This window comes from Apodemus sylvaticus, chromosome 3 (genome assembly GCF_947179515.1).
Source record: "Apodemus sylvaticus chromosome 3, mApoSyl1.1, whole genome shotgun sequence".
Lineage (NCBI taxonomy): Eukaryota > Metazoa > Chordata > Mammalia > Rodentia > Muridae > Apodemus > Apodemus sylvaticus.
The window spans coordinates 127,221,481-127,247,135 of NC_067474.1; the positions used below are offsets into that span (position 1 = coordinate 127,221,481).

At 42.9% G+C, this 25,655-nt stretch overlaps 1 protein-coding gene across 1 annotated transcript in view; it reads right to left on the reverse strand.

Moving 5' to 3' along the window:
* Positions 1 to 17,214: 17,214 nt before the first annotated feature.
* Slc5a9 (solute carrier family 5 member 9) overlaps positions 17,215 to 25,655 on the reverse strand; it is a 21,350-nt gene continuing 12,909 nt past the window's right edge. Inside the window, exons 11-14 of the mRNA XM_052175611.1 lie at positions 25,022 to 25,190; positions 23,416 to 23,631; positions 19,959 to 20,142; positions 17,215 to 17,423 (exon numbers count right to left, since the gene is read on the reverse strand). Coding sequence (XP_052031571.1) covers positions 17,215 to 17,423; positions 19,959 to 20,142; positions 23,416 to 23,631; positions 25,022 to 25,190 — 778 coding nt within the window. The remainder of the gene's footprint in view (positions 17,424 to 19,958; positions 20,143 to 23,415; positions 23,632 to 25,021; positions 25,191 to 25,655) is intronic.

Consider the following 25,655-nt stretch of genomic DNA (forward strand, 5'->3'; position numbering starts at 1 on the left):
AGCAAGAAGTGTCCTTCCATGTCTCTTTTGATATCTTTAGGTTGAAATTCAATTTTATCTGATATAAGAATGGCTACTCCGGCTTGTTTTCTGAGACTATTTGCTTGTAAAATTGTCTCCCAGCCTTTTACTCTAAGGTAGTTTTTGTCTTTGACACTGAGGTATGTTTCCTGTATGCAGCAAAATGTAGGGTCTTGTTTACATATCCAGTCTGTTAGTCTATGTCTTTTTATTGGGGAATTGAGTCCATTGATATTAAGAGATATTAAGGAATAGTGATTATTGCTCCCTGTCATTTTGATGTTAGTTTTATATTTGAGTGGTTATCTTCTTTTGGGTTTGATGAAAGAAGGTTACTATCTTGCTTTTTCCAGGGTATAGTTTCCCTCCTTATATTGGTGTTTTCCCCTTTTTATCCTTTGTATGGCTGGGTTTGTGGAAAGATATTATGTAAATTTAGTTTTGTCATGAAATATCTTGGTTTCTCCATCTATAGTGATTGAAAGTTTTGCTAGGTATAGTAGTTTTGGCTGGCATTTGTGTTCTTTTAGAGTCTGCATGAGATCTGCCCAGGATCTTCTAGCTTTTGTGGTCTCTGGTAAGAAATCTGGGTTACAAGCTTTTTGCATTTTGCATTTTCTTTGACTGTTGAGTCCATGGTTTCTATGGTGTCTTTGGCATCTGATATTCTTTCTTCTCTCTCTTTTATTCTGTTGTTGATATTTGCATCTATGGCCCCTGATTTCTTCCCAAGGTTTTCTATCTCCAAAGTTGTCTCCCTTTGCAATTTCGTAGTTGTTTCTACTTCTGTTTTTAGATCCTGGATGGTTTTGCTCAGTTTCTTCTCTTGCTTGTTTTTGTTTTCCTGTAATTCTTTAAGAGATTTTTGTTTCCTCTTTCATGACCTCAGCCTGTTGACCAAAGTTCTCCTGTATTTCTTTAAGTGATTTTGGCATTTCCTCCTTATTGACTTCTATCTTTTGACCCATATTCTCCTGAATTTCTTTAAGTGATTTTTGTGTTTCCCTTGTAAGGACTTCTAACTTTCGATCCGTTTTCCTGTAATTTTTTTTTCCTGTAATTCTTTAAGAGATTTTTTGTTTTCCTGTAATTCTTTAAGAGATTTTTGTTTCCTCTTTCATGACCTCAGCCTGTTGACCAAAGTTCTCCTGTATTTCTTTAAGTGATTTTGGCATTTCCTCCTTATTGACTTCTATCTTTTGACCCATATTCTCCTGAATTTCTTTAAGTGATTTTTGTGTTTCCCTTGTAAGGACTTCTAACTTTCGATCCGTTTTCTCCTGAATTTCTTTAAGAGATTTATTTATGTCCTTCATGTGTTCCTCTAACAGCATCATGACCAGTGGTCTTAAATACAAATCTTGTTTTTCTGGTGTGTTGGGGTATCCAGGACTTGCTGTTGTTGGAGAATTGGGTTCAGATGCTGCCATATTGCCTTGATTTCTGTTAGTAACGTTCCTATGTTTACCTTTAGACATCTAGTTCTCACTGATGTTAGTTGGTCTTGTTGTCACTGGCTGGTGCTTCAACCTCCTGTGAGCCTGTAAGGCTATTTCCACAACATTGAATGACTGGGTTTCCCTGGCACAGATTGCTGATGTACTGCCCCCCTCTTGTGTGCCATTGGAGTCCTGCTGTGTCTTGCCAAGGGTTGTCTCAGTGAACCTGGTGTTCCCCATCTGCTTTGTCATGGAGCAAAGATGGTGGGGGGGGGGGCGGGGAGTCACTCCAAGTGCTGATCACCACGTAGGGCACAGGACTCATGACCAGCTGGCACACAGACAAACTGCTGATCTCCCCAGGACCTGGGAGCAGGCAGACCCCCGGGGTTTGTGCCCCCAGAGATATTAAACTCGGGATATCTCAGTACCTGGTGCTGCCTTTCTGCTCCGTCAGGGAGTGAAAATGGAGGCGGAAGTCACTCCAAATGCTGATCACCTCGCAGGGCACAGGACCCACAACTGGCTGGCACACAGACAAACTACCCATCTGCCCAGGTCCTGGGCGCATGCAGACCCCCAGTGGTTTGCACCCCCAGAGATCTTAAACTTGGGATATCTCAGTACCTGGTGATGCCCGTCTGCTCTGTCATGGAGCAAAGATGGAAGCCGAGGTAATCTTTTCCTTATATAGAGAACCTTGTCTTAGATGGTATAAAAAGGCTAAGAGGAAAAGTAAAATTGTTGTAGCTTGCTCCCTCTAAATATGTGTGTGTGTGTGTGAGTGTGTGTGTGTATACACTCCAGGGTTGTCTCCCTTTGTATGTATACACACACACAGACACACACACAGAGACAAACAGACACACAGACACAGACACAGACACACACAGACACACAGACACATAGACACACACACACACACACACACACACACACACACATATATATATATACACATACATGAAAATTGTTGAAGCCTGCTCATTGGAACTTTATTCCATCCATCCAATGTGTGTGTATATATGTGATATATGTGTGTGTGTGTGTGCATGTGCATATAAAGTTGGTTGGAACTTTGCACCATCCACTCAATGGGTGAATATGTCTCTGTCTCTGTGTGTATGTGTGTGTATGTATGTATGTATGTATGTATGTATGTGTGAAGTTTTTGGAACTTGTCTTGCTTCCTCAGTGTGTGTGTGTGTGTGTGTGTGTGTGTTATTTTCCCTTTTTTACTTTTCTCTCGTCAGTAGCTGCTATCAGTACTGGCCCCAAGTCAGTGATTCTGTGCCCTACCTCAGCTTGTCCATGGTGTTGAAGTTGACTTTTAATACTCTTGCATGAGTGACAACTTACTAAAACTGGAAACTGGAAGCAGTTGAACAGGTTGAATGGTGTCCTCTCCCAGGCAGCTCAGCTGGACTCTGTTTCTTCTAAGCAGTTTGACTTGTCTCTGTATCTTTCAGGCTGCTTGGCTGATCCAAGAGTCTGCTTTGCAGCTTATCTCATCTGAGAGTGACTCAGCAGCCTATTGTGTTTTTATTTCCCGAGGAATGGAGAAGCCTAGTGAATCTTTTCGAATGCCCTGAAAGTGAAGTGTGTTACCTTACTCCAGGTAAGGTTGAGTAGTTCTCAACCTGATGCTGTGACCCTTTAATATAGCTATTCATGTCATGGTGACTCCCCAACCATAAAACTATTTTCATTATTTTATGAACAATAAATACTAATTCCTAATTACTCCTAGTTCTGATACCATTATGAATCATAATATAAATATCTCATATGGAGGATATCTGATATGCAACCCCAGTGAAAGGGTTTGACCCCAAGGGCATCACAACCTACAGATTGAGAACCACTGCCTTAGAACATCCTCTTGCTTCACCTCCTTATAACCATTACATCCAAAGATACCCTTTCAGTTCACTTTCCCTTTACAAACTGTCTTAGGATATTTCCCTTCAAAAGGGAAGGCTTAATCTTTTAGGAAACTGCTATATGGCTATATTTCTATTCTTTCTACACACAATATTTATTAGTGAGTGTTCTCTTGAAAAGCAGATGAATTGAATACAAAGGTATTTATTAGATTGGTTTACATAATACAAGTTGAGTAGTCTAAAAGTGTCTTCATTTGAGGAGACTAAGGACCCAGGAACTGCTCAGACCACAAGGCTAGGTGCATTGCCAGTGTCCATCTGGTTTTGAAGGACTTCTGGGTTGCTGATGACCTTCAGTCCATGATGGAAGTCCAAAGAAACTAGATTCTTATGTCAACAAAGCACATGCGCATGTTCCTCGCCAACAAGGAACAAAGTCAGGCAGGTCAAACAGCCCTGCTCTTGCTCAGATTTCTTTCTGGGCTACTATCAGAAGATACTGTGAACTCTGGGTAAAGTCTTTCTGTACTAATTAATCCTTTCAGTAATTACATTCACATGCCTTCATAGTGAAAGTAATACTAAGAGGGAAATTCATAGCTGTAACTACTCATAATTTTTAAACATTGTTTTATTTACATTACATATGTTTTATTCCAATTGTTGCCCCATTCCCAGGCCCCCCTCTAAGAATTCTTCACCCATCACCCTTCTTCTTTGCATCTGAGGGTGCTCCTCTACCCACCCCACCCACCCACCTCACCCAGTCTCCCACCTCAACTCCCATCCATTCCCCTTCCCTAGGGCATCAAGTCTTTACAGGATTAGGCACATCTTCTCCCACTGAGGTCAGACAATGTAGTCCTCTGCTATATATGTGTTGGGTACCATGGACCAGCCCATGTATGTTGTTTGGTTGGTGGCTTAGATTCTGAGAGAACCCAGGGGTCCAGGTTAGTTGATACTGTTGGTCTTCCTGTGGGACTCTCATCACCTTGATCTCCTTCAGTCCTTGTCCTAACTCTTTCATAGGGGTCCATGCTATCTCCGTCCAGATACCTGCAGATATGTAAGTATCTGCATCTGTTTCAGGCTGCATCCTCCTCAGGCTAGGGAGCATTCTAGAGCTCTGTGTCACATGGTTTCCTCTCCTTGGTTCTCTTCAAATGAATATTGATACTGGAGTTTGTGGAGCACCAAGCTTAACACAGGTCTTCTCAGAGAACTCTAGCATCTCAGGTAGCCAAACAGAACTGATTATCTTCATAAGAACACATTAACTAGAAAAAAGAAGGCAGAATTGTGCTGGCAGAGTCTCTCAGAGGACAGCCATGCTTCTGTCATTCAGGAGCCTTTGGGTCTGTGTTATCTCATTTAGGATGATATTTTCCAGTTCCATCCAATTTGCCTCTAAAGTTCATCATGTTCTTGTTCTTAATAATTGAGTTTCCACTGTGTAAATGAACTACATTTTCTGTATCCATTCTTCTTTTGAGGGTATCTGGATTGTTTCCAGCTTCTGGCTATTATGAATAAGCCTGCTATGAACATAGTAGAGCACATGTCCTTGTGGTATGATGGAATATTTTTGGGGGTATATGCCCAGGAACAGTATAGCTGCATTTTCAGGTAGACCTATTTCCAATTTTCTGAGGAAATGCCAGATTGATTTCCAGAGTGGTTGTACCAATTTGCAATCCTACCAGCAATGGAGGAAAAACATGAACCTTAGGAGATCCTTAGTAAGGGTTGTGGATTTACCTCAGTGGTAGAGCACTTGCCTAGCAAAACAAGGCCCTGGGTTCAGTCCTCAGCTCGAGAGAGAGAGAGAGAGAGAGAGAGAGAGAGAGAGAGAGAGAGAGAGAGTAATGATGCACTTTAGACTTTAGGTCCTCGGAAACAAGAACAAACCAAATCTCATGATGAGCAAAATAAAAGGAACAATCAAGGTCAGTGCAGAAACTAGTAAACATGAAAACAAAGAGACAAAAAACAGTAGATGTAATTAGGAGATATTTTAATTCTATATATTGTTACAAAATTTAGGGATTTTTTTTGCAGATATTGTATCCTACCATTTTAATGTAATATTCATTTTCATATATTCTTTATTTTTTAAAAAATAATATGAGAATTTTGTCTTGGCTTTCTGCTATTGCCTTAATATATCACAACATAATTTAACAGTTAATAATTTTTGGCTACTAGGTTGTTTCCTAGTTCCTTTAGTATATGTTTAGACTTGTCAAAAGTGAAGGTCACATGACCAGCTGATGCAGTGTGCATGCAGTAAGTGGCTGACATAAGGGTGGCTCTTCCGTCCTTGTTTGTTTTTTCCAGAACTTTCTACTGTTTATATACATTATAGCCTCAATGCCATCTTCAGAAGCTTTATTTGCCTCACGTTTCTTTTCTGGTTTGGATAAGGCTTAAATATAAAAAAACCCATCTGTGAAGCATATTGCATATGCACATTGAAGGCTGAAAACTCATTTTTTAATTAAAACTTTATTCTGCACTCACAGTTCACTTTGTCCTGCTTTTATTATGAAACACTTCAGTCTTCTCCCCAAAACACATATGTCTGGAGCATTTCAAGATGTTCCTTGTTGTTCGTGTGGGACTAGTTTCTGTGTGCTGTCAGTTCACTCCATATGTCCTGGCTGCTCATTTTGTTTCCTTCCTGGCATTTATGGAGGGAGGCAGCATCTTGTCTGCAAGGCAAGTTCATCTTCCAGCCTCGTTTGTGAAGCTTGTCAGGTGGTGGGAAAGCAGAGTGAAGACTGCAGAACACTTTCGTGTCAGGTGACCTGGGATGGGGGAGGCTGTGGACTTTCAGAAACTCCAGTGTGCATGTGTGTGTGTGTGTGTGTGTGTGTGTGTGTGTAATGTGTCAAATGACACCTCAATTCTTGCGTCATGTGGATGGTTATGATGAGGTCACACTTTGGTGGTGTTTAATCACAACATAGGTGGTAGAAATCGCAGTTCTTTAATATAACTATGAAAGTCCAGGCTGGGGCTTGGGAGGGTTCAAGAATCGATCAGCCCTGTATTCTCAGCAATGACATCTCTCATGCTCTCTGAAAGTCTCTACCTGATTGCCCAAACCATCACAGATGTTTTTGAGAAAAGCTGTTATGCCTCAGTCTGGGAGAATTAAGAGTCAAGCTAGCTGAAAAGCAATGGTGCTTTTGTTAATCTGGATTGGAAAAGGCAGTTCTAGCTACATTGGCAGGCTTTCTTGCCTTTGAAGATAAATATTAGTCAGAATAGGCCTTATATTGTACATAATATCAATTCATAAAGCACCAAACTGTCTATGATTGTCTAATGAGTGTACTCTTATTATCTGAAATTATCAAATAATAATTTTAACTTGTTCTAGCAATTAATTCAACCTGGTCTACTGAAATATACTGCACATATTTTATGTTTTCAGATTTACTAAAATATTATTGAAAATTGCATATATTTAAAGCATGTCATATGATTCTTTGTATTCACTGGACTATTCTGGCTTGCCAGTGTGAACAGCAACTCTTGGACTAGAGAAAAGACCTTTGTATCTATGGCGTGGGCTCCTTCCTCTAAGTTAGTTCATGAAGTGGAAACTTAAGGGTTCTTTTGAAAGTATTGGAAGTGTTTTGCTGGGGAAAACACATGAGGGAACATTTCACTGAAGCAGACATGGGTGAAAGGATAACCTGCCAAAGCAAGCACTGGACAGGACACACAAGGAAGGATTCTTCACTAATGACGTGCAGAAATTGGTTAGCCTTATTTTGCGTAGTTGAGCTGCATTTATTGGGACTCTATAAAAAGAAACTTTACCAAAGAAACTTCTGGTGGTGTGCTGGTGGCTTCTCGGTACTTCTACAGACTTAAGCTAATTGGCAGAGTGATGTCAGCTGAGATAGATACACAGGCTGGGCAAGAGACGCGGAGGACCAGTGAGTGATGTTTGGAGGCAGTATAAATAGGACTCCACAGACCGCGAAGGAGAGATGAGCTTGGCTTGCTTGCATAGCTAAATGCTTCTTGTCTTGAGTCTTTGCTGATTTTTGCTTTGCTGAAAGAGACACAACTGAGAACTTTGCCTGGCATTCCTGTTGGCCCTGGTCCCTCCTGCTGACTTGTGCCATCTTGGCTGAGGCCTGGCTATCTCTGCTAGGGTGTGCTGCTGCTGCTGCTGCTGCTGCTAACCTGAAACTCCTGGGCTGGACTTCTGGTGTATCTGTGAAATGTGTGCCAGCAGATTGAGCTTCTGCTGCTGACTGTAAACTGAACTGATGATTTCCAGACAACAAGGAAAGGTTCTGCTCCAAAGAACCATTTCTAAAACGGTCCACTTCCCCCACATCCTTTCTTTTCCACTGCTTCTGGTGGATGGTGAGCTAAAAAGGAGGTTAAAGCATTTAAAAACCTTCATTAAAAATAGAGTTTTGAAAATTTGAAGTTATAAGCTTGTTTCAATTTGGTTCTCTCATCTTTTTTTTCTAGTGAATTGGTGTTTGTCTTTCCTTTTCAGAACTTGACTTTCCTCTCTAAATTATCTAGGTATGCTATAGAGGATCCTCAGAGTCAGATTATTATTCCAATCCTGTCTATCTGGCCATGATTATGAATTCTTTTTTCTTACAGCTGTGTAGGAGGAGTAGAGATGGATTTCATCAGAACCTTCAAATTTCTACAGAGAGTATGTATTGTTGGCTGACTGGTCCTCTCCTCCCTTCCCTGATCTAAAAAAGAGGAAATAGTGTTAAACTCTAGGACTGCTATAGTCACCGCTGTGGGAGCCCCATTCCTCCTGAGCACCATGGAGAGGATAAAACATGGCCGCCCTACAGTGAGTGCCTGGTGGATCCTGACCTCTGTTATTCATAAAGCTCTAACTATAACTTATTAATTCATTTGAAATTTCTTTTATGTATAAGAGTTTGTGCATTTTTACCTTTCTTAAGAGACCTGAGATGAGATTAATTTAAAAGATATGTGGGATGTAGCTTGCTGTGATTCAAAGACAGAAACAAGCCATAGAAAGCTAAATCCATGAAGATTAATCCCCTAAAATGTTCTGAATGGGAGCTTCCCCTTTACAAATCTTGGCTCATTCTACCCATGCATGTCCATGCATGGAAGTCCCAAATATATTTATTATGATCAGAGTCACCTCTCTTTTGTGACCATGCAGTGTTTTCACTGGGCACGTTTTCCTAACAGTTTTGTGGCCCTGAAGTTTAAAGAGATGTTTTTATGCCTTCCCCTTTTATGTCTAGAAGCAAGACTATTTAGAGCCGTTTAGTTGATTAGGGTGTCTGACTCAGAAAATGAGATGACCATGAACTTGGCTGAAGATTCAGAAACATAGCTGGGGGCCAACAATTATTTCCAGATTTCAAATATCAGCAAACACTTCAGGGGTGCTGCAGCGAGAAAATAAAGCACACAAGGATTAATGGTTTCTGCTGGTGGAGTCTGTAGGGCAGGTTGGAAGGAGTTATGTGTAGAACACATGATAGCCTTTTTGTTATTTGTCTGACTGAGTTAATTGAAGCTTATTACTACTCTGTCTTGAAATACAGAAAATAGCCATTAGCTACTCCCCACAATGTGTAGGAAAAGGAAAGGTTTGTGATTCAGCTAGAGCCTGTCTTCAGAAATCACAGAGGCAAGGCATGGGATGAGAGCAAGTATTATACACCATCAGATGATGAGTCTGGTTCCCCATTCTGGTTCCATCTCAGCCTCTGAGACTGTGCTGATTAGGGAATATATCCTTCCCAGTGTGGGGGAGGGAAGAGTAAAGAACTGGGTAGAGATGTCAAACTGAGATCCAGGTCTGATGGTGGTCTTGACAAAAATCTCCAGGATCTCTAGCATCTCAGAGTTGCTTTGTGAGGCTGAAGTGGTCAACCTCTTTGTAATTATCAGCCTCTGGAATTTTTGCTGCCCTCCACATGGCCAGTCCTTTAGTACAAAGACTCTGCAGCTGGAGCAGCTTCTGACCAGTCTGGTAGGTGATGGCTGCCTCTGTACACAGCCACTAGTACCCACGGCTCCAGGTCTTATAGTTTTCCTTTTTAAATTAAATTAAATTAAATTAAATTAAATTAAATTAACTTTTATGTGAGTATTTTACCTTCATGTAAGAAAGTTCACCATATGCATGCAGGACCTAAAGAGGCCAGAAGAGGATGATGGATTCCCCTAAAACTAAATAGATTGTTCTGAGCTACCTACTTTATGGGGGCTAGGAATCGAATTGTGGTTATCTGGAGGTGTAGTCAGCACTCTTAACAGCTGAGCTATAGCTCCAGCCCTCCAGGTCTTTTCTCGGGGAACCTGGTGACACATCCCCAGAGTCCTCACTATTCCCACTCCACACCAAGATTTATTTATTTATTTTCTTTTTAATATTTTTATTTTCTATATTCTTTGTTTACATTCCAAATGATTTCCTCTTTCCAGGATCCCCCCTCCCCATATGCTTTGATACAAACACATTAGAAGTGTGGCTGGACAGAGACAAACTTTGCCTTCTCTTCCCATTTTCTCCACAGGAGAAAGTCTGAAGTAGCTCTCTGTCCTTCCTACATCACCAAGGAACATCACCATTTCTCCCCTAACAAAGCTGCAGATCCAGAGCTAAGTGTGTGAGATTAGTAGTGCTTTTCCCACGTGGATTTCATAAAGAGTTACAGCCTTGACCTCTTCACGGAGCCCCAGAAGGATACACAGGTATCTTTTTGCCAATACCAGTGAGGCCTTCACAGTATCTATGAATCAATGAACTTGTGTGAACTTGTGCTTTTTCTTCCCCATCCAGACCATATCTATACCCTGCATCTATGAGGATCTAGCACTTTACAGGACTGAAGCCTGAGATGTTCTTGGTCCTCTTTTCCACTGTTCACTGAGTCTGTGGATTGCTTTGAAATACTCCATTTAATTCAATTCTCCCCGACCCCCTTCCCTACAACTGCCCCAATTCAAGCTCCCATTCAATTGAAGATATCTTTTTTGTTATGTGCACTAATTTTTAAATTCTTATTTTGATTTTTAAACTTTTAGCTGGCATATTAAAATTTAAATGTGTATATACAATTTACATATTAATTGGGCATAACATAAAGTATTTATACTATTATTATTTATAACAATATACTATATTTATATTACTTATACTATTATAATAGTATAATTAGCATATACTATTATAATTATAATAGTAACTAGCGGTTATAATATTATTTATTTACATGACATTTATCTGACACGTCTGGCAACTTCTTCGACTTTATCTTATATATTCTGTGTAAATGAAATCATGACATACGTGTCTGTCAGGCTTGTTGCAGCAAGCACAGTGTCTTATAAGTCCATTTATACTGTCGTGAATAGCACAACTTCATTCCTCATCATGGCTTCGCAGTTCTCTATCACATGTTGTTTATCAAGTATGTGCTGATATGCTCTTTAGTTCCTACTCATGATACTGTAACAGTCTCATAAATCCCCATCCTATAGTAACCTCTGACTCCACAACTCTCTCGTGGCCAGCACGCTATTATTAAAGAAGGAATGTGCTGCCTGCCTGTACTCGTTCCTTCTACTGGCTCTAGTACTATCTCACTTTTGCATCATCATTATCATGTTGGCCCCTACGATCATCAGTAACATGGCTTGCTCCCCTCCTGCTTCATCTGGCTTATTCTCCTCCCACTGTGTGTCAGCCAGGTCAGCTTCTTCACTGCACCCCCCAAATGCATGTTCTTTTGCTTGTCTTGCTTTGCTCCCCGACTTGGGGTTAAATGCAATTCACTCTATTCGGTTGCACAGATATCTCACAAAGTAGAGTTAAATGTCAAAACAGATATTTTCTCATGGAGGTGTCTCTCATTCTAGTCCTTTGATGAGTTCCCAAGGTGTTTTGCTCTTTACTTTCAATGCCTGCTGTCTTTATTCCCCTGGCCTATATTTTCTCTATGATGACAATATATGTCTTTTACTGTTGTCACATAAACCTGGCAAAGAAGAGCATCCACATAGCATGCCCTGGAAGTGGAAACTGCACAGGGGGTGGAGCTGAATGTTCAGTTAGAAGTCCAGGGTCAGGGATTAGTGTGGAGGCACAGAGGCAGAGCTGTCAGGAGGATGTATTCCTTCAGCCCTTAGGCTTTGCTTCTTTGTAAAGGGCAGCTTCTCAGAATGAGTTGAGAGCAGCAGGAGAGGGGTGGTACTGAGGTGGGAGGTGCTCTCTGTAAACTAATTAGGTAGGTTTTTAAACCACTAGTTTTCTTTCTATACCTATATTTTTGATCTCAGATAAACATGTACTTCTGCAACAAGTTTGCATTTTCCTAGATTTTGTTAAATAGTAGTTGGGATCTAATTTTGGAATAGATCATTCATTTGAGATCTCTTTCATTCTGTTTGTTTGGGCTGAAAACTGCACATTTTACTGCAAATTTGACCCAGGTGGGTGATGGATGCTGCCCCTCAGGAGGCTGTCAGCCCCCTTCGCAGGAGTGTGTAAAGAGAGGCTTCAAACAGAGTGGGGAAAATGTCAGAAAAGCTCTGACCCAGGCTAGGAGAACAGGATGGCTATAGCAGGGACCTGCCATTCCAAACATCTATAATTCTGAAATTTATATGCAGACCACACACACACACACACACACACACACACACACACACACACACACGCACACGCACACGCACACGCACACACACACACACATACACACACAGTATGTATAAGAGATTGGACAGTACTTAGCATTCTACTGAAGAGGTAAGGCATAGAACGTTCCTCTTTCCCTTTCAGCAAAAACTGTTGACTTAATATAAGATCATAGTAAAAAGTCCGACATTTCTACTCTGAATCTGGGCTAAAGCTGAGATTTGATTTTGAAATATGAACATAAACTGTAACTACCTCAATTTAAGTCACTAGGATTTATATTTATATATAACCTTTAAAGTTCTCCCAACTTCCTACCCTGGAGAAAGGAGAAAATTGCAGTCATCTCACTGCTGGAGGTCTAGAGTGGCTTTCCTTCTAGGTTAATGGAAAACCTACCCTGCTTTTGCCCAGCCTTCTAGCAGCTTCCGCCTCTTCTGATGGATGGGTGCTCTCACACCTGGGGACATCACTGTAAGTCTCCCATGTTAAACCCAGTGCTTTTTGTGGTTCAGACACAATTGCAAATCATCTTTAAAACATTTTATTCTTGATGCTTTTAAGCACACTATTTGTTTTGAAACTGTCCCTTCACAGTACAGAGCTCCTATTAATGTTCGTATTGCTGTGGCAAAGGCATTTTCACTCTGGACATCGTGCTGCTACTGCCCAGGCTGTCCTGGGACTTCTTTCTCCTGTTCACCTCCTTACTACCCCATGGCCTCTGCCTTCTTTATGTGTGGAATCAAGTTAGAAATATATGATGTCATGCTTGAGAAGATTTATCCTTTATACTCACTCTCGATTAAGGGATGAAGAGCTTGAAGTAAGTGCAGCAAGGAACATCACAAAGCAAATAGCGAAATCAAGCTGTGATGCCAGCTTTGACCCTTGGCCTTTATCTCTCCTGCAGTGAGGTAAGCTGAAATAAGGACCGAAAATGGTTGAAGGAGCTGCCAACAGGCACAATGGACAAGCAGTTTCCTTTCAGGTGGGCTGGTAGAATGTTTTTACTATCTTTACACACACACACACACACACACACACACACACTCACACACTCACAGTGTACATATTGAAGCCTAGAACAATGCTGAAGTACCACATAATATAGGCTGAGTGACTTCTTGTCTACTCACAGGTAAGAAGGCAAAGTCTAAGACTGAGAACAGGACCTTGCTAGAAGCAGAAAGCATGGTGGGGTGACAAGGTGGTAAAGCATTGTAGTGTGAGAGGCTGCTGTGCCACTTTGGAGACTATCTACCCATGGTAGACCCACCCAAAACCTTGGGGTGGGTGCAGAGGCACATATGTCAAAGTCGGCTTGCTCATCACCTTTAAACTTTGTTTTATTTGTAACTGATGTGCCTCCAAATATATTGGCATTCTTTTTGTTTTGTTTTGTTTTATCATTCTTATTTTTTTAAAAACATTATTTGCATTTCAAATGTTATCCCCCCTCCAGGTTTCCCCTCTGCAAACTCCTATCCCATCCCCTTCATCCCTGCTTCTATGAGGGTGATCTCTCACCCATCTACCCACTCCTGCCTCACCTCCCTAGCATTCTCCATGCTGAGGCATCGAGCCTTCACAATACCAAGGGCCATCTCCCACTGATGCCAGGCAAGGCCATCATCTGCTACATATGCAGCTGGAGCCATGAGTTCTCTTTGGCTGGTGGTTTAGTCCCTGGGAGCTCTTGGGGAGGGGGGTCTGGTTGGTTCACACTGTTGTCTTTCCTATGGGGTTGCAAAACTCTTCAGCTCCTTCAGTCTTTCCCCTAACTCCTCCATTGGGGTCCCAGTGCTCAGTCCCATGGTTGGCTGCAGGAATCCACATTTGTATTGGTAAGGCACTGACAGAGTCTCTCAAGAGAAATCCATATCAGGCTACTGTTAGCAAGTACTTCTTGGCATTAGCAACAGTGACTGGGTTTGGTGGCTGCATATGGGATGGATCCCTAGGGGGGCGTCTCTGGATGGCCTTTCCTTCAGTCTCTGCTCTACTCTTTGTTCCTGTATTTCCTTTAGACAGGGACAATTCTGGGTTAAAATTTTTGAGAAGGGTGGATGGCCCCATCCCTCAACTGGGGTCTCTGCTTAACCTCTGGATTTGGTCTATACATGTTCTCTCTCCACTTTCTGGGTATTTCAGATAATGCCATCCCCAGCTGGGTATTTCAGATAATGCCATCCCCACTGGGCTCTGGAAACCTTTTGCTTTTCTGGTGTCTGGGACTTTCTGTTGGCTCTCCTCCATTTCCCCATCCCTCATTGCTACACACCTCCGTTCATTTTCCTGACCCTCTGTATATCTCCTCTCTCTCCTCTCCATACCTGATCCTGTATCCCTTTTTCCTCACCCCCTCCTCTTTCCCCCAAGTCCCTCCCACTCTCTACCTCCCATGATTATTTTGTTCCTTCTTCTAAGTAGGACTGAAGCATCCACACTTTGGTCTTCCTTCTTACTGAGCTTCATATGGTCTGTAAGTTGTACCATGAGTATTCTGAGCTTTTTTGCTAATATTCACTTATCAGTGAGTGCATACCATTTGTGTTCTTTTGTGATTGGATAACCTCACTCAGGATGATATTTTCTAGGTCAGTCTATTTGCCTACTAATTTTATGAAGCCGTTGTCTTTAATATCTGAGTAGGACTTCATTGTGTAAGTGTACCACATTTTCTATACCCATTCCTCTTTTGAGGGACATCTGGGTTGTTTCCAGCTTTTTTAATGTGAAGGCGTCTTTGTTTCACATTTTCCTTGCGCTGTTCTGAAGCTCACATGGTAGTGACTATCCTCTCTGAGGTGGCAATTCTTGCCTACTTTCCTCTAGAAGTTTGTAGGAATTTAATGAAGCTTCATGCCCAGCAGGATTTTGTAACCCAAAAGGCTGTATAGACAGCTGCTCCTAATCATTGCTCTGAGTTATGATTAGAAATCAGAAAAATTAAAAGAGGCAAAATACATTATGTAGTGAATTCATGAATTTTAAATGTACTCCATAATTTAATATTCACTCATTCACTGTATTTTTTTGAGCATTTACTAAGTTTTCTGATATATGTAATCCCTGGATGAACCCAGTGCCCAACTTTAAAGAACATTGATCTATGACAAAGGACAGTAGAAAAGAAATTGTGATGCGAGCATGAGATTCTTACAGTTGAAATCATACTGCATGTGGGGACTCAGAGGGACACAGATCACTGGGTGGGAGGCATCAGGAAGTCATTGGAAGAGATGGTTCCTGAGATGAGCAGGAGCTAGGAGGTACAGGGGAGGAAGTCAAAGATTGAGTGTTCCAGATAGAGGGAGCCGCATGAACAGTGGTTAAGACAGGAAGGATGGTTTGGTAGGAGAAACTCTAATGTCCATAGTTCTGTGCACCCACCTATGTTAAAGCCAACTTGCTCCTCACCTTTGCAATATCTTTTATTTCAATGGACCATGGTAATTGCTGACACCCTGAAGGATTTTGACTGTGTTCCAATCCCCACTGAAGGCTTCTTCTTCTTCTTCTTCTTTTTTTTTTTGCCAAAGATTCTTTTCAAAGCTGACATTGACATTCACCAGTAAGCTTCTTGCTACACCATTTTATTGTTTGCATCTGACTCTGTCTCCACTCACAACCTCATCATCCCATGAACAAGCAGATTTTGAAATTCTCTCGATTATTCAGATATGGAGAGCTGGGAGCAGAACTCTGGTTCCCTGACTCCCACCATGGGGCTCTTACCTTTACACTACCTTGCACTTCATTATAAGAGCTGAATTAGAAATGTACACTGCTGGAGAGTACAGCTTCTCAGATGGACCAGCTTGGTGCACTCTCTGATTCAAAGGGTCAGTGGGGTCAGAAAGTCCCTTAACGGAAAACCTGGAGGCAGCTGTAAGACGAGAGGTTCAGAGATGCAGCTGTGTCTGCAGGTTAATGAAATGGAGTTTATTTGTCTTCAGTTAGAATGAGCAATCATTGACATGGTCATCAAACATACATTGCAGAGGACCAGAGAAGAGGGAGAAGGGTCAGTCTCTGCTGCAGCTGTATCATTCAACCTACATGCATGAAATTCAGCTGCTTCTGATACCTCAAGGAGTCGCCTCTCCAGAAGCCAACTCCACAACTCCCTTCCCCACCATCCAGACAGCAAAAGGCACAGGGCCTTTAAGAGTATATAAATCTAACAAGCATCTATTAGCTTCTTTTGTTAATAGGTACATAGTAAGGTTGGGCATAACCATTGACCTCTGCTTCTAGGCATGCACCATCTACAAGGGAACTAGCATTATAGGACAGTGCGCTAAGGACCACAAGAAGACAGCATATGCATTGTAGGGGCTGAGTGGGACCTTGATCCTGTGTGAGGCATTTGGAAATCTTCCTGGGAAGTTGCTCAAGACATGGGCTCAGATATATTTCAGGGAAGGAGTCTTGGCAAGTAAAGGCAGAGGGATGAGGGTCATGGTGTGCCCACCCCCAGGCTGTCTTCTCTGCTCCCTAGGGCTCTTTGATTCATGCAGTTTTCAACACATTTTATCTCTCCAGCTGGACTCTCAGGTCCTAGGATGTGGAGAGGGTGTTGGGGCAGAAGCAGAATTAGAGCTGTGCCAAGGAGAATCCTGGTCTTGGAGCACTTGTTTCCGTATCTGTCATCTTCTGCTCTTATGGGATTGGCAGACATAACAGCAACCAATGGAATTCTAAGATTCTCCTCACATCTTATTGAGAACCAAGAAGGCAAAGGGAGAGGGAGACAGGAAGCACAAAGGGAACAAGGGTAAGAGAAATGGGAATCCCTATATACATGGATAATTTTTATAAAATTCTCTACCCATTTTCTTACTATGTGTCTAACCAGAAGATATACATACAATGAAGACTGTTGAATAAACCTAGGGGATAATGTTACTGAGGTAGGATAGTAGAAAGAGAGTTGGAGTTGGCAACTCAGTGTGAGTCCTACTGTGTGACCCTGGGATCCTAGTGATCACTCTAGTCCTCCATATCTCCACTTGACAAGCATATAGGCCTGGATGCTCCTCACGGGCTCTTTCACACTCTGCCTCGTGGTCCGCAGTTAGCACAGCAAGTTGGAAAGAGGGCCTGCCCCTGATCTTGGGGACTGACCAGGATTCAGGGGTTTTTACTCATTTCAACTAAATCCCAGTCTGTGGAGTCAAGCAAAATAGCCCCAGAGAAAGATGTTGATGACCAGCAGGATGATGGCATTGATGTTGCAGACACACCTCCAGACTGGCTCCTCCTCGATGCTGGTCAGCTTCTGCTCCAGCACAGCCTTCTCAGCTGGGCTCAGGGCTTGCTGTGGGGCCCCTGAGAGTCCACAGAACCAGTTCCACAGCCATTTTCCCCAGGACCTGTGTAGGGCTAGGTGACGGGCCATAAGAGAAAAGGAGGAGAAGGGACAAAGAAAGAAGAAAGGAAAGAGAAAGGGAAGGTTGGACAAAGGATGAGAGAGTGAGGGATGATAACACAAGGAGTGGGGTGCACAAGGGGAGGACACTTTGTAAGGCACAGGATGGGTGATAAGTTTGATCTCTAGGGTGAACTGTTAACTTGGCAATAGCATCCAAATGATCACAGCCCAGAAGCATTTCATTATGGGGATAGTGTATTAGAGCGAGCATCATGCTTTGTCATTTAGAGCACCAGTGCAGAGTGGGGACAGAAAAAGAGCCTATTTTACCCAGAAAGGGGAACATCTAAAGCAGACAGACTCATTTGCCTGAATGTGGGGCCTGGCATTGAGCTGGAGGTCAGGAGCCTAGCAGCCAGTCCAGAGCTGCCCTGGGCCTTGCATAAGGCTATGTATAAATACATCATCCTGTTTCCCTTGATGGCAGGCACTTTCTCCTTCACATGCCTCAGGACATGTTCTGCATTATTCTAAGAGTTGTTTAAGCATCAATGAGAATGGTGGTGAAAACACTGTTAAGGGTTGTGAGTGCTGGGCCTGGGCAAGGCTGTGTGAGTGATGCTCAGGTGCCTAAGGGATTTCAGGCCAGGCCAGCAGTATGGAAAGAGTTGCTGAGCTTGTGACTACACAGCTCACGAAAGCTAAATGTGAAGGGGCTGCTTCCCTCCTGTTTTGAGGTATCTTTGTTTCACCAAGGATCCACTCCATAAGCAGCTGCCTTCCCTGTCCCTCTCATTCCTCCACAGAGGTGTTTTGTAATAGGGTTGGGCTTGAGGCACTGGGACTGCATTTTTCCCTGGACATTGTGGCTGACTCAGAGGCTCCCTTTCCTCTCTCAGGTGCAGGTGTCACAGGGAGCAGCCATTCCTTTGTATCAATAGGAACTGTTTGTCCTGAACACAGGACTGCAAGGAGCCAGCCTGTCTCTGTAACTGTTTGTCTACCTAGCTCTGGGGTCCAGCCACAGACTCCTTTCCCCCTCTGGAAACACCCTTTCCTCTCTTCCCTCACAGCTGCTTCACCTACACAATTGCTTGAAGAATGGTCTTTTCAACTCATAAACTTTGTAGGGGCCAAAGTCAGTCTTTGCAGTGAGGGGGAGGAAGCAGCTTTAAGACCCACTCAAAATAAAGTGCATGGTTATAAAACTTGCAAAAAGAACAATACAGCTACATTTTGCCAAGGAAAATACACTGAACCTAAGTGGGATCATTGGTAATTCCAGAAAGAGTGACTTTGGCCTGTGGTGTTTCTGAAATGAGCATCTCTATGTCTACTTGTGGTGCTTATGGGAGAGAGTATCTCTCCTTTCCAGACTGCTCCACTGACCTTTGACCACCACTCCCTGGGCAAGAAATATTGAGCCTTAGATGTTGGTGGCTCTGGAGCTCATGGTATCATTAGCTACTAGATAGTGGTCGTTTGTAGAGTTTGAGGACCCTGAATGAAGGTGAAGGGCCTCAAACAGCGTGGCTCCATTCAAGCCTCAGGGGCAATGCAGGGTTTCAGAATGCAGAACTCCAAGGCAGCACATTGACAAATGTGCTGGTTCAGCAGTGATGCTTTGCTAGGCGCCTGGTTTAACTTCCTGCAGTTACAGAAAGGTGGGCACCGCAGAGGCAGGTACAACACCCAGGATTTCTGAAGGGTGAGGGAGAAATCTATGTAAAACAGCTGGGGAAAGAATCCCAGCTCCATCCAGGCAGGGAGACTCTATCTAACTAGGGCTGGAAATAAACACAGCATTTCCATTTTATTAAATTTCTACTTTATAAGGGAAAGATAATTGACTTTGGACTTGCAACTGATATGACTTTTGAAATTTTAAATTTCTCCTTGGGAATATTACAACTGAAAAAAGTCTCCATAATGTCTCTCATTCTGTCATTGTGATGCCTTACTGTTATTATTTAATCTCACTACAGGAAGGTTATGACCTCATTATATTGTCAACTGGCACATTGTGGCTTTGATTTAATTAATGTACTATCCTAACACATTTAACAACCCATGGGAAGGCATAAACAGCTCTAAGAATCTGGCAGAAAAGTAGCCATTTTTTTTCTGCAATATCCCTATGACAGCAGCACAAGTGTATGGGCGTGTTCTACACTTTTCCCACAAGGTCCCATGAGGTCCCACAAGGGAAAACTATGCTACCTTCCACATGGAGTAAACTCAATAGGTGTAATGCTCTCACCTATTTCAGTTTCCTGGCCATAGGATTCTTCTGCTAGGCTGTTGATTAGATCCTCTGGAGAATGGGTACCTACCTCATGAGTTATCAAGTCAGTCTTTAGACTCTCATCTGTCTTAACTGGTTTAATAGTAACATGGGAAAGTGAAAGGGTGATTTTGATTAGATTCTTTCAGAGTCCTATATCCCCAGTAACCACGAAATTGGTCCTTGGGGGATCCTCAGCATTATGTTTGTCCTTAAGCTCCTTTATGCCCCATTATGTTGCCCTAAGATGCACTCAACCTACCTCCTGGTTGTTCAGGCCCATGGGTGGTGTTTGCTTCTTCCCCATCTCCTGCAGGGCCCTCTAACACTGGCCTCCCTGCCAGTCCTGGACAGTTGTCACCTTCTGTCTTGTTCACACTTGTAGAGGCTTTCTTTTGCAGGTCAGATATGGCACAGTTCCTTGTCCACCAGGTCAGGCGAGCAAGCTAGAACAAGAAGAAATAATATTTGGAGTCAGAGGGCAGTCCTGCTGTGGAGAAGGAGGTCTCATTCCTGGGAGCAACAGAGCAATAGGAACAGGCTGAGGAAGAAGGTGAGGCTGGAAACGCCACACTGCTCTCCCGTTTCTTCAAATATGAGCCTTTCTTGAGTAGCCACTTTCTGTCAGGTCTATGGTAGGGGCTCGAATTGAGATCGGAGTCAGGAATTCCCCAGAAGCTGGGAGCTCAGCCTGGCAGACAAGCCTGGACAGGAAGCAGGTGCCTGATCACCAGAGAAAAGCATGGAAAATCCAGAGGAGGAGTTGATTACTGACAAGAACAAACTTGAAAGCCAGCAAGAGCTACTGCAGTCTTTAGTCAAAGAGAAGAATCTGTAACCTAGGCTTTTCAAGTCTCTTTCAAAGAGAATTGAAACGGTCCAGGTTGGAGACAGATGAACAGCTACATAAGAAATATTGAAAGAAATATTAGGTGCTTGAGAAAACAGGTAGGAGTGAAAGGTCTCTGCATTTATCTATGCATTGACTCCATTTGCAGTGCCTGGAGCCAGACCTAGGCCTTACCCTGCAAACATTTACTTAGGTAAACACTCAACCATCCATCTACCTCCCCATTCTAGGAGGTGGCAGCCTTAGGAGATGTTGGAGAGTAAAACTCACACGCTATGGTGAGTTATGGAATGATCAAGTTAAGAGGAGAGACTAGCATGGTTCTTGTTTCCTGGCTCAGCTGATGATATGGGTAACTGAAGCCCCTCCAAGGGAGAAAAGATACAAGAGTGGGTTTGGGGCTTTGTGAGAGAAGATGAGAGGAAAAATGTGCATACAAATATGACGGTGAGCTTCAAGTGTCTGCCATATTTCTGAGACCTTCAGTAAGGAAAACCAAGTTTCTTGGATATCCCTGGTAACTTTCATCTCTGGCTTTTTTTTTGTTATTGTTTTTGTGGTCTAGAAGACTCAGCTTCTCTAGTTGATATCAGTGGTGTTAGACCCGACCATTATTGTTCCTCTGAAAGTCACTTCAATAGAACTCTTCCCCTGTCCCAGCAGCTTTGTCACATGCAGAGTCAGATGTCACCTTCCTGCTTCTGCAGACCCACTTTACACCATCTGTATCAGATCCAAGTGTGCATGTCTGGGATTATGAGAACTGAGAGGCTTGTATGTTTCTACATAATGAATGTATAAACTTCATGTTCACTGTGTGTCACTGATAGCATATAGGCAATGCATCTTCATGTTACCTGGAGGCAGTTAGATTTTCAGTTTCAGTCTTGAGAGAGAGAGACTACAGAAGAGACAAAATTGAATATCATAAACTGTTAAATTGGTAGCCCAAGGACATTCTGGAACAGTGGTTCTCAACTTTCCGAATGCTTCTCCCCTTTAAAACAGTTCCTCATGTTGTGGTGACCCCTCCATAAAATTATTTTATTGCTACTTCATAACTGTAACTTTGGGACTGTTATGAATTGTTATGTAAATATCTGAGATGTTAGATATCTGACACATGACCCCTAAAAGGATTGTGATCAGCAGGTTGAGACTAGCTGCTCTAAAATAACATGCCACAGAGAGGTTTCTAAGGTAAAAGAGTAGCCCATGAAGAGACCGCAAGATTAGAATAACAAAACAAAAGTCAAGAGCAAAAATGTACCAGATGTCAGTAGAGAAGAGGCCTTCACAGTCCAGGATACTCAGTGGTGATTAGGTCTCCTCAGAACTGACATACGAAAGTGACAAGAATTAGCCATGCATTTTAGCCACAAGAATATAAGTAGCTTCAATAAGAAAACTTGAGTGGTGTTCTGGGGACAGCAGTGGGCTGATAGAATGCAGATAGGAACAGATGATGGAATTGAGGACTGTTGTTTATCCAGGTTGCCTATAGAGAGAGGGGGTGGAGAGGCAACACCACCAGAGAAAGAGATTGCGTCCCTGAACTTTTCCTTATCTCCTTTTCCCCCAATGACCCAAACAGACCTATTTATTTGGGTCTGTAGCCAACATCAATGGTGTCAGAAATGATCCCAGGATGGATTTTAACATGAGAATGACATAAATATGTGGAGTGAGAATTCAAAAAAGGGAAAATCAGAGACCCTAGCAGCAGGAGGTTATGTCTGGCCACAGCAAGATCCAGCCTCATTTGTTCATCTATTAGAGCCCCTCTTGTTTGGGGGAGTCATATGATCATTTCACAAGCTCACAGTCACCACATAGGTGAGAGCATTGTCAGTGAGTACCACTCAATGCTTTAGGGCCCAACTTCTACCACAGCCTTTGCCAGTGGCCACACTGTGTCCTATCAGCCTTTCTGTTGAAGTCTTAACTCCCATACAGCTACATATGGTGGTAGTATTGTTAGAAAGTAATTTAGGCAAGATGATGTGGCATGGGCAGGCTGGACTGGGATCAGGTCCCAAACAGACACAGAGGAAAGACTATGTGCACACTCAGGAAGGAGTTGGCCATGTCTGAGCCACACAGGAGCCCTCAGATGAAAGCAACCTGCTTCTCCCTTGACATCAGACTTCCAGGCTCCAGATGGTGATGTGACATGTGTTTGGTGTTTATGCTATCTAGTCAGTGATAAGTGATTTTGGTGGCTTTACCAAACAGGCTGGAGGAGAAAGGCTTCAAGTGTCTTGTACATCAGTAGCCAGAGGATGGGGAGCTTTCTTGTTTCTTTCTCATGTACTTATCTAAAGCCATCCATCCATCCATCCATCCATCCATCCATCCATCCATCTTTCCTTCCTTCCTTCCTTCCTTCCTTCCTTCCTTCCTTCCTTCCTTCCATCCATCCATCCATCCATCCATCCATCCATCCATCCATCCATCATCTATCTATCTATCCGTCCATCTATCATCTCTAAGTCCAACTCAGATAGACATTGCTAGTGTACCTGTTGCTGGATACCTGTGCTTAGTCTTTCTTGCTAAGCCTAGTACTTCTGTACTTTCTCTTTGTGTAGTGAAGTTGGTGCTGGCATCTGCTCTCCTGGGCACAGTTGACAGTAGGAACCATTTATCTTTGCAACCCCAGCATTATACCTGGCTCACAGTGAGTAACTTTGAACTGAATGTTAGTTTTCACCTGGAAATTCCCACCCAGTGAGTATGTCCTCCAAAAGATATCTGCTTGGCATCTGGTGGGACCATAATCCAGCAAGATATAACCCAATGGAGGAATTACAGGCATTAGAAACAGAGGAGTTGCTTCCAGTAGTCACATCCTGAACACACCACTTGCCTTTTCATTGGGAATGGGCTCTGTGAACAAGCTGATTATGACAATGATGATTGCAGTAAGTCCAGAGAGGAGGAGGGCAAAGTACAGGTAGTGGAAGTCCTTCAGAACACCTGGCCGCTTGTCCACCTCCCCACAGGCTGGGGCCGAGTATGAGAACTCCAGAATCATGCGCAGTATTCCTACTACCAGGCCAAACATGAGGCCCCAGAAGGCACCCTAAGGAGAGAGTGGAGATGTGGACAGGGAGGAGAGAGACTGTGGTGAGTTCTGGGAGATCCTAGGAAGCTGAGACACACTCTTCTAACATCTCTCTCCTACTGGTTTATCATTGGGGAAATTCCTGCCATCTTACATAGTTTCCCATCAACACTCTGTGTTTTGACTTAAAAGGCAGACAGAGTACTATGCTGAGGTGGAGATGAGCTTCAGAGTTGACTTGAGCCCATTGATGTGAGCACTCTGGCTTGGAGTTTTCTTATGTGGAATGAAAAGAAAGGTTGGCAAGTACTGAGTCACAGATGCTCAACATTCAAATAGAATGAGGTGTGTTTTTCTGTTAAGCAAGGAACACCAGGAGCCTGCTTGCTTAATTCTGTTATGAATTAGAAATCAGAGTAGAGCTGCACCCTTCCTTTTTATAAAAGAAAGTCTCAGACCGCACATTAATTATAATCCCATGTGTTGTTAAACCACTTCTGTTCTCAGTATGAACTAGTCAGATGACTGAGGTTTGAACAATGAGATATTGATCTTGAATTCAGCACTTTGGAATGAGTAAGAGTACCCAGAATTTGATGGGTCCTTGCTGTGTTCTGTGGATGTCAGCTAGAATAGATCCTGTAATAGTAGACATTGCTTAGGGAGGGATAATGGGAAGGGTTCCTATGATGGATTTTGTCATGAGTTCTCTCACTAACTGTGTGGCGTCATTAACATGACATCCTTTAACTTTTCAAGGCATTTCTAGAAGATTCAGGCCAATGTCTTCTTTTTATCCTGAGATGTAGTCAAGGTTCCCATCCTGGCATCTACCCTGCTCTCACACTTGTTGGAATTTAGTGTAGCTACAGGACAGCTGTGTGTGCATCACCTCAGGAGTAACACTAGTGTCCTTGCTGCTGCTTTGCTGATGTATAGAAGGATACAGGCTTAGAGTTGGAGCAGAGACCACAGAACCTCAGGCTGTGCTGAACTTCCACAAGTCTCTCTTTTCCAGCAGTTTCTTCCTCTACCATTGACCTTTTCGTCTCAAACGGCACTTCTTCCTGGAAGCCTTTCCTGCATCTCTCTTAGGAGCCTCTTCATTGGCTCCTCATTTCTCAGAGGCCATTGTCCTTTGCTGTTATTGCTTACATAATAATTTTTCTTTCCTGTCTGCTCAAGATGGCAGACCCATGTGAACCTTGTACACTATTCCATTTTTGGAGATGTTGTAGTTGGTTAGATGAGTGGGCACATGAGAGAATCTTAACTTGATGATAATAGGTAAAAACTTAGAGAACGCAGTGTCTTGGCCAAGAGTCCTAAGGTTTTGGGCTAAGATGAAGGACAGAGTGTTACCCCAGACCTTGTGATGTGTGTGGGAGGGGCAGGGTGTTTCACTCACAGGCTCAGTGACCCTCTTGCAGAAGATGGCCAGCAGGAAGAGGGATGTGATGGGTGGGGCTAGGTAGCTGGTGATAGATTGGATGTAGTCAAAGAGCTGTCCACTATTGGAGCTCTGGATGATGGGGATCCAGAGGATGCTGATGAGTACCAGGAAGACTACGAACAACCTGTGGGAAGAGCACAGGGTTATGTGAGTACCATACATATGAGCTTGAGAGTGTGCATTGGAATCAGGACAGGAAAGTGAGTGGTCTGTGGGCCGGAGAAGATCTGTAGATTAGCATATCAAAAATTAAGATGCTGAAATTTAGACAGTTAAGATCCTAGTAATTAGAACTCTACAATTCAAGAAACCTTCGTTCTCACACACTACATGGCTTCAGGTTGTTCTGACCACTGATGAGGAATAAATATATTTTTCATTCCAGCCAAGTGCTGAAAAGTCTCTGCTTAGGATGCCTTTCTCCTCTTTGCACTCGCACTGTCTAGAGTGGCTTGTTTCTCTAGAATAGCTCCAGAATTTCATTGGCCCCGAGTATCTGCTTCTTCTTTTTACTCCCTCTTAGCAGATCCTCACTCTTTGTGACTGATTTTATAAAAACATGAACAAACCCGATGGACTTTTCTTGGAC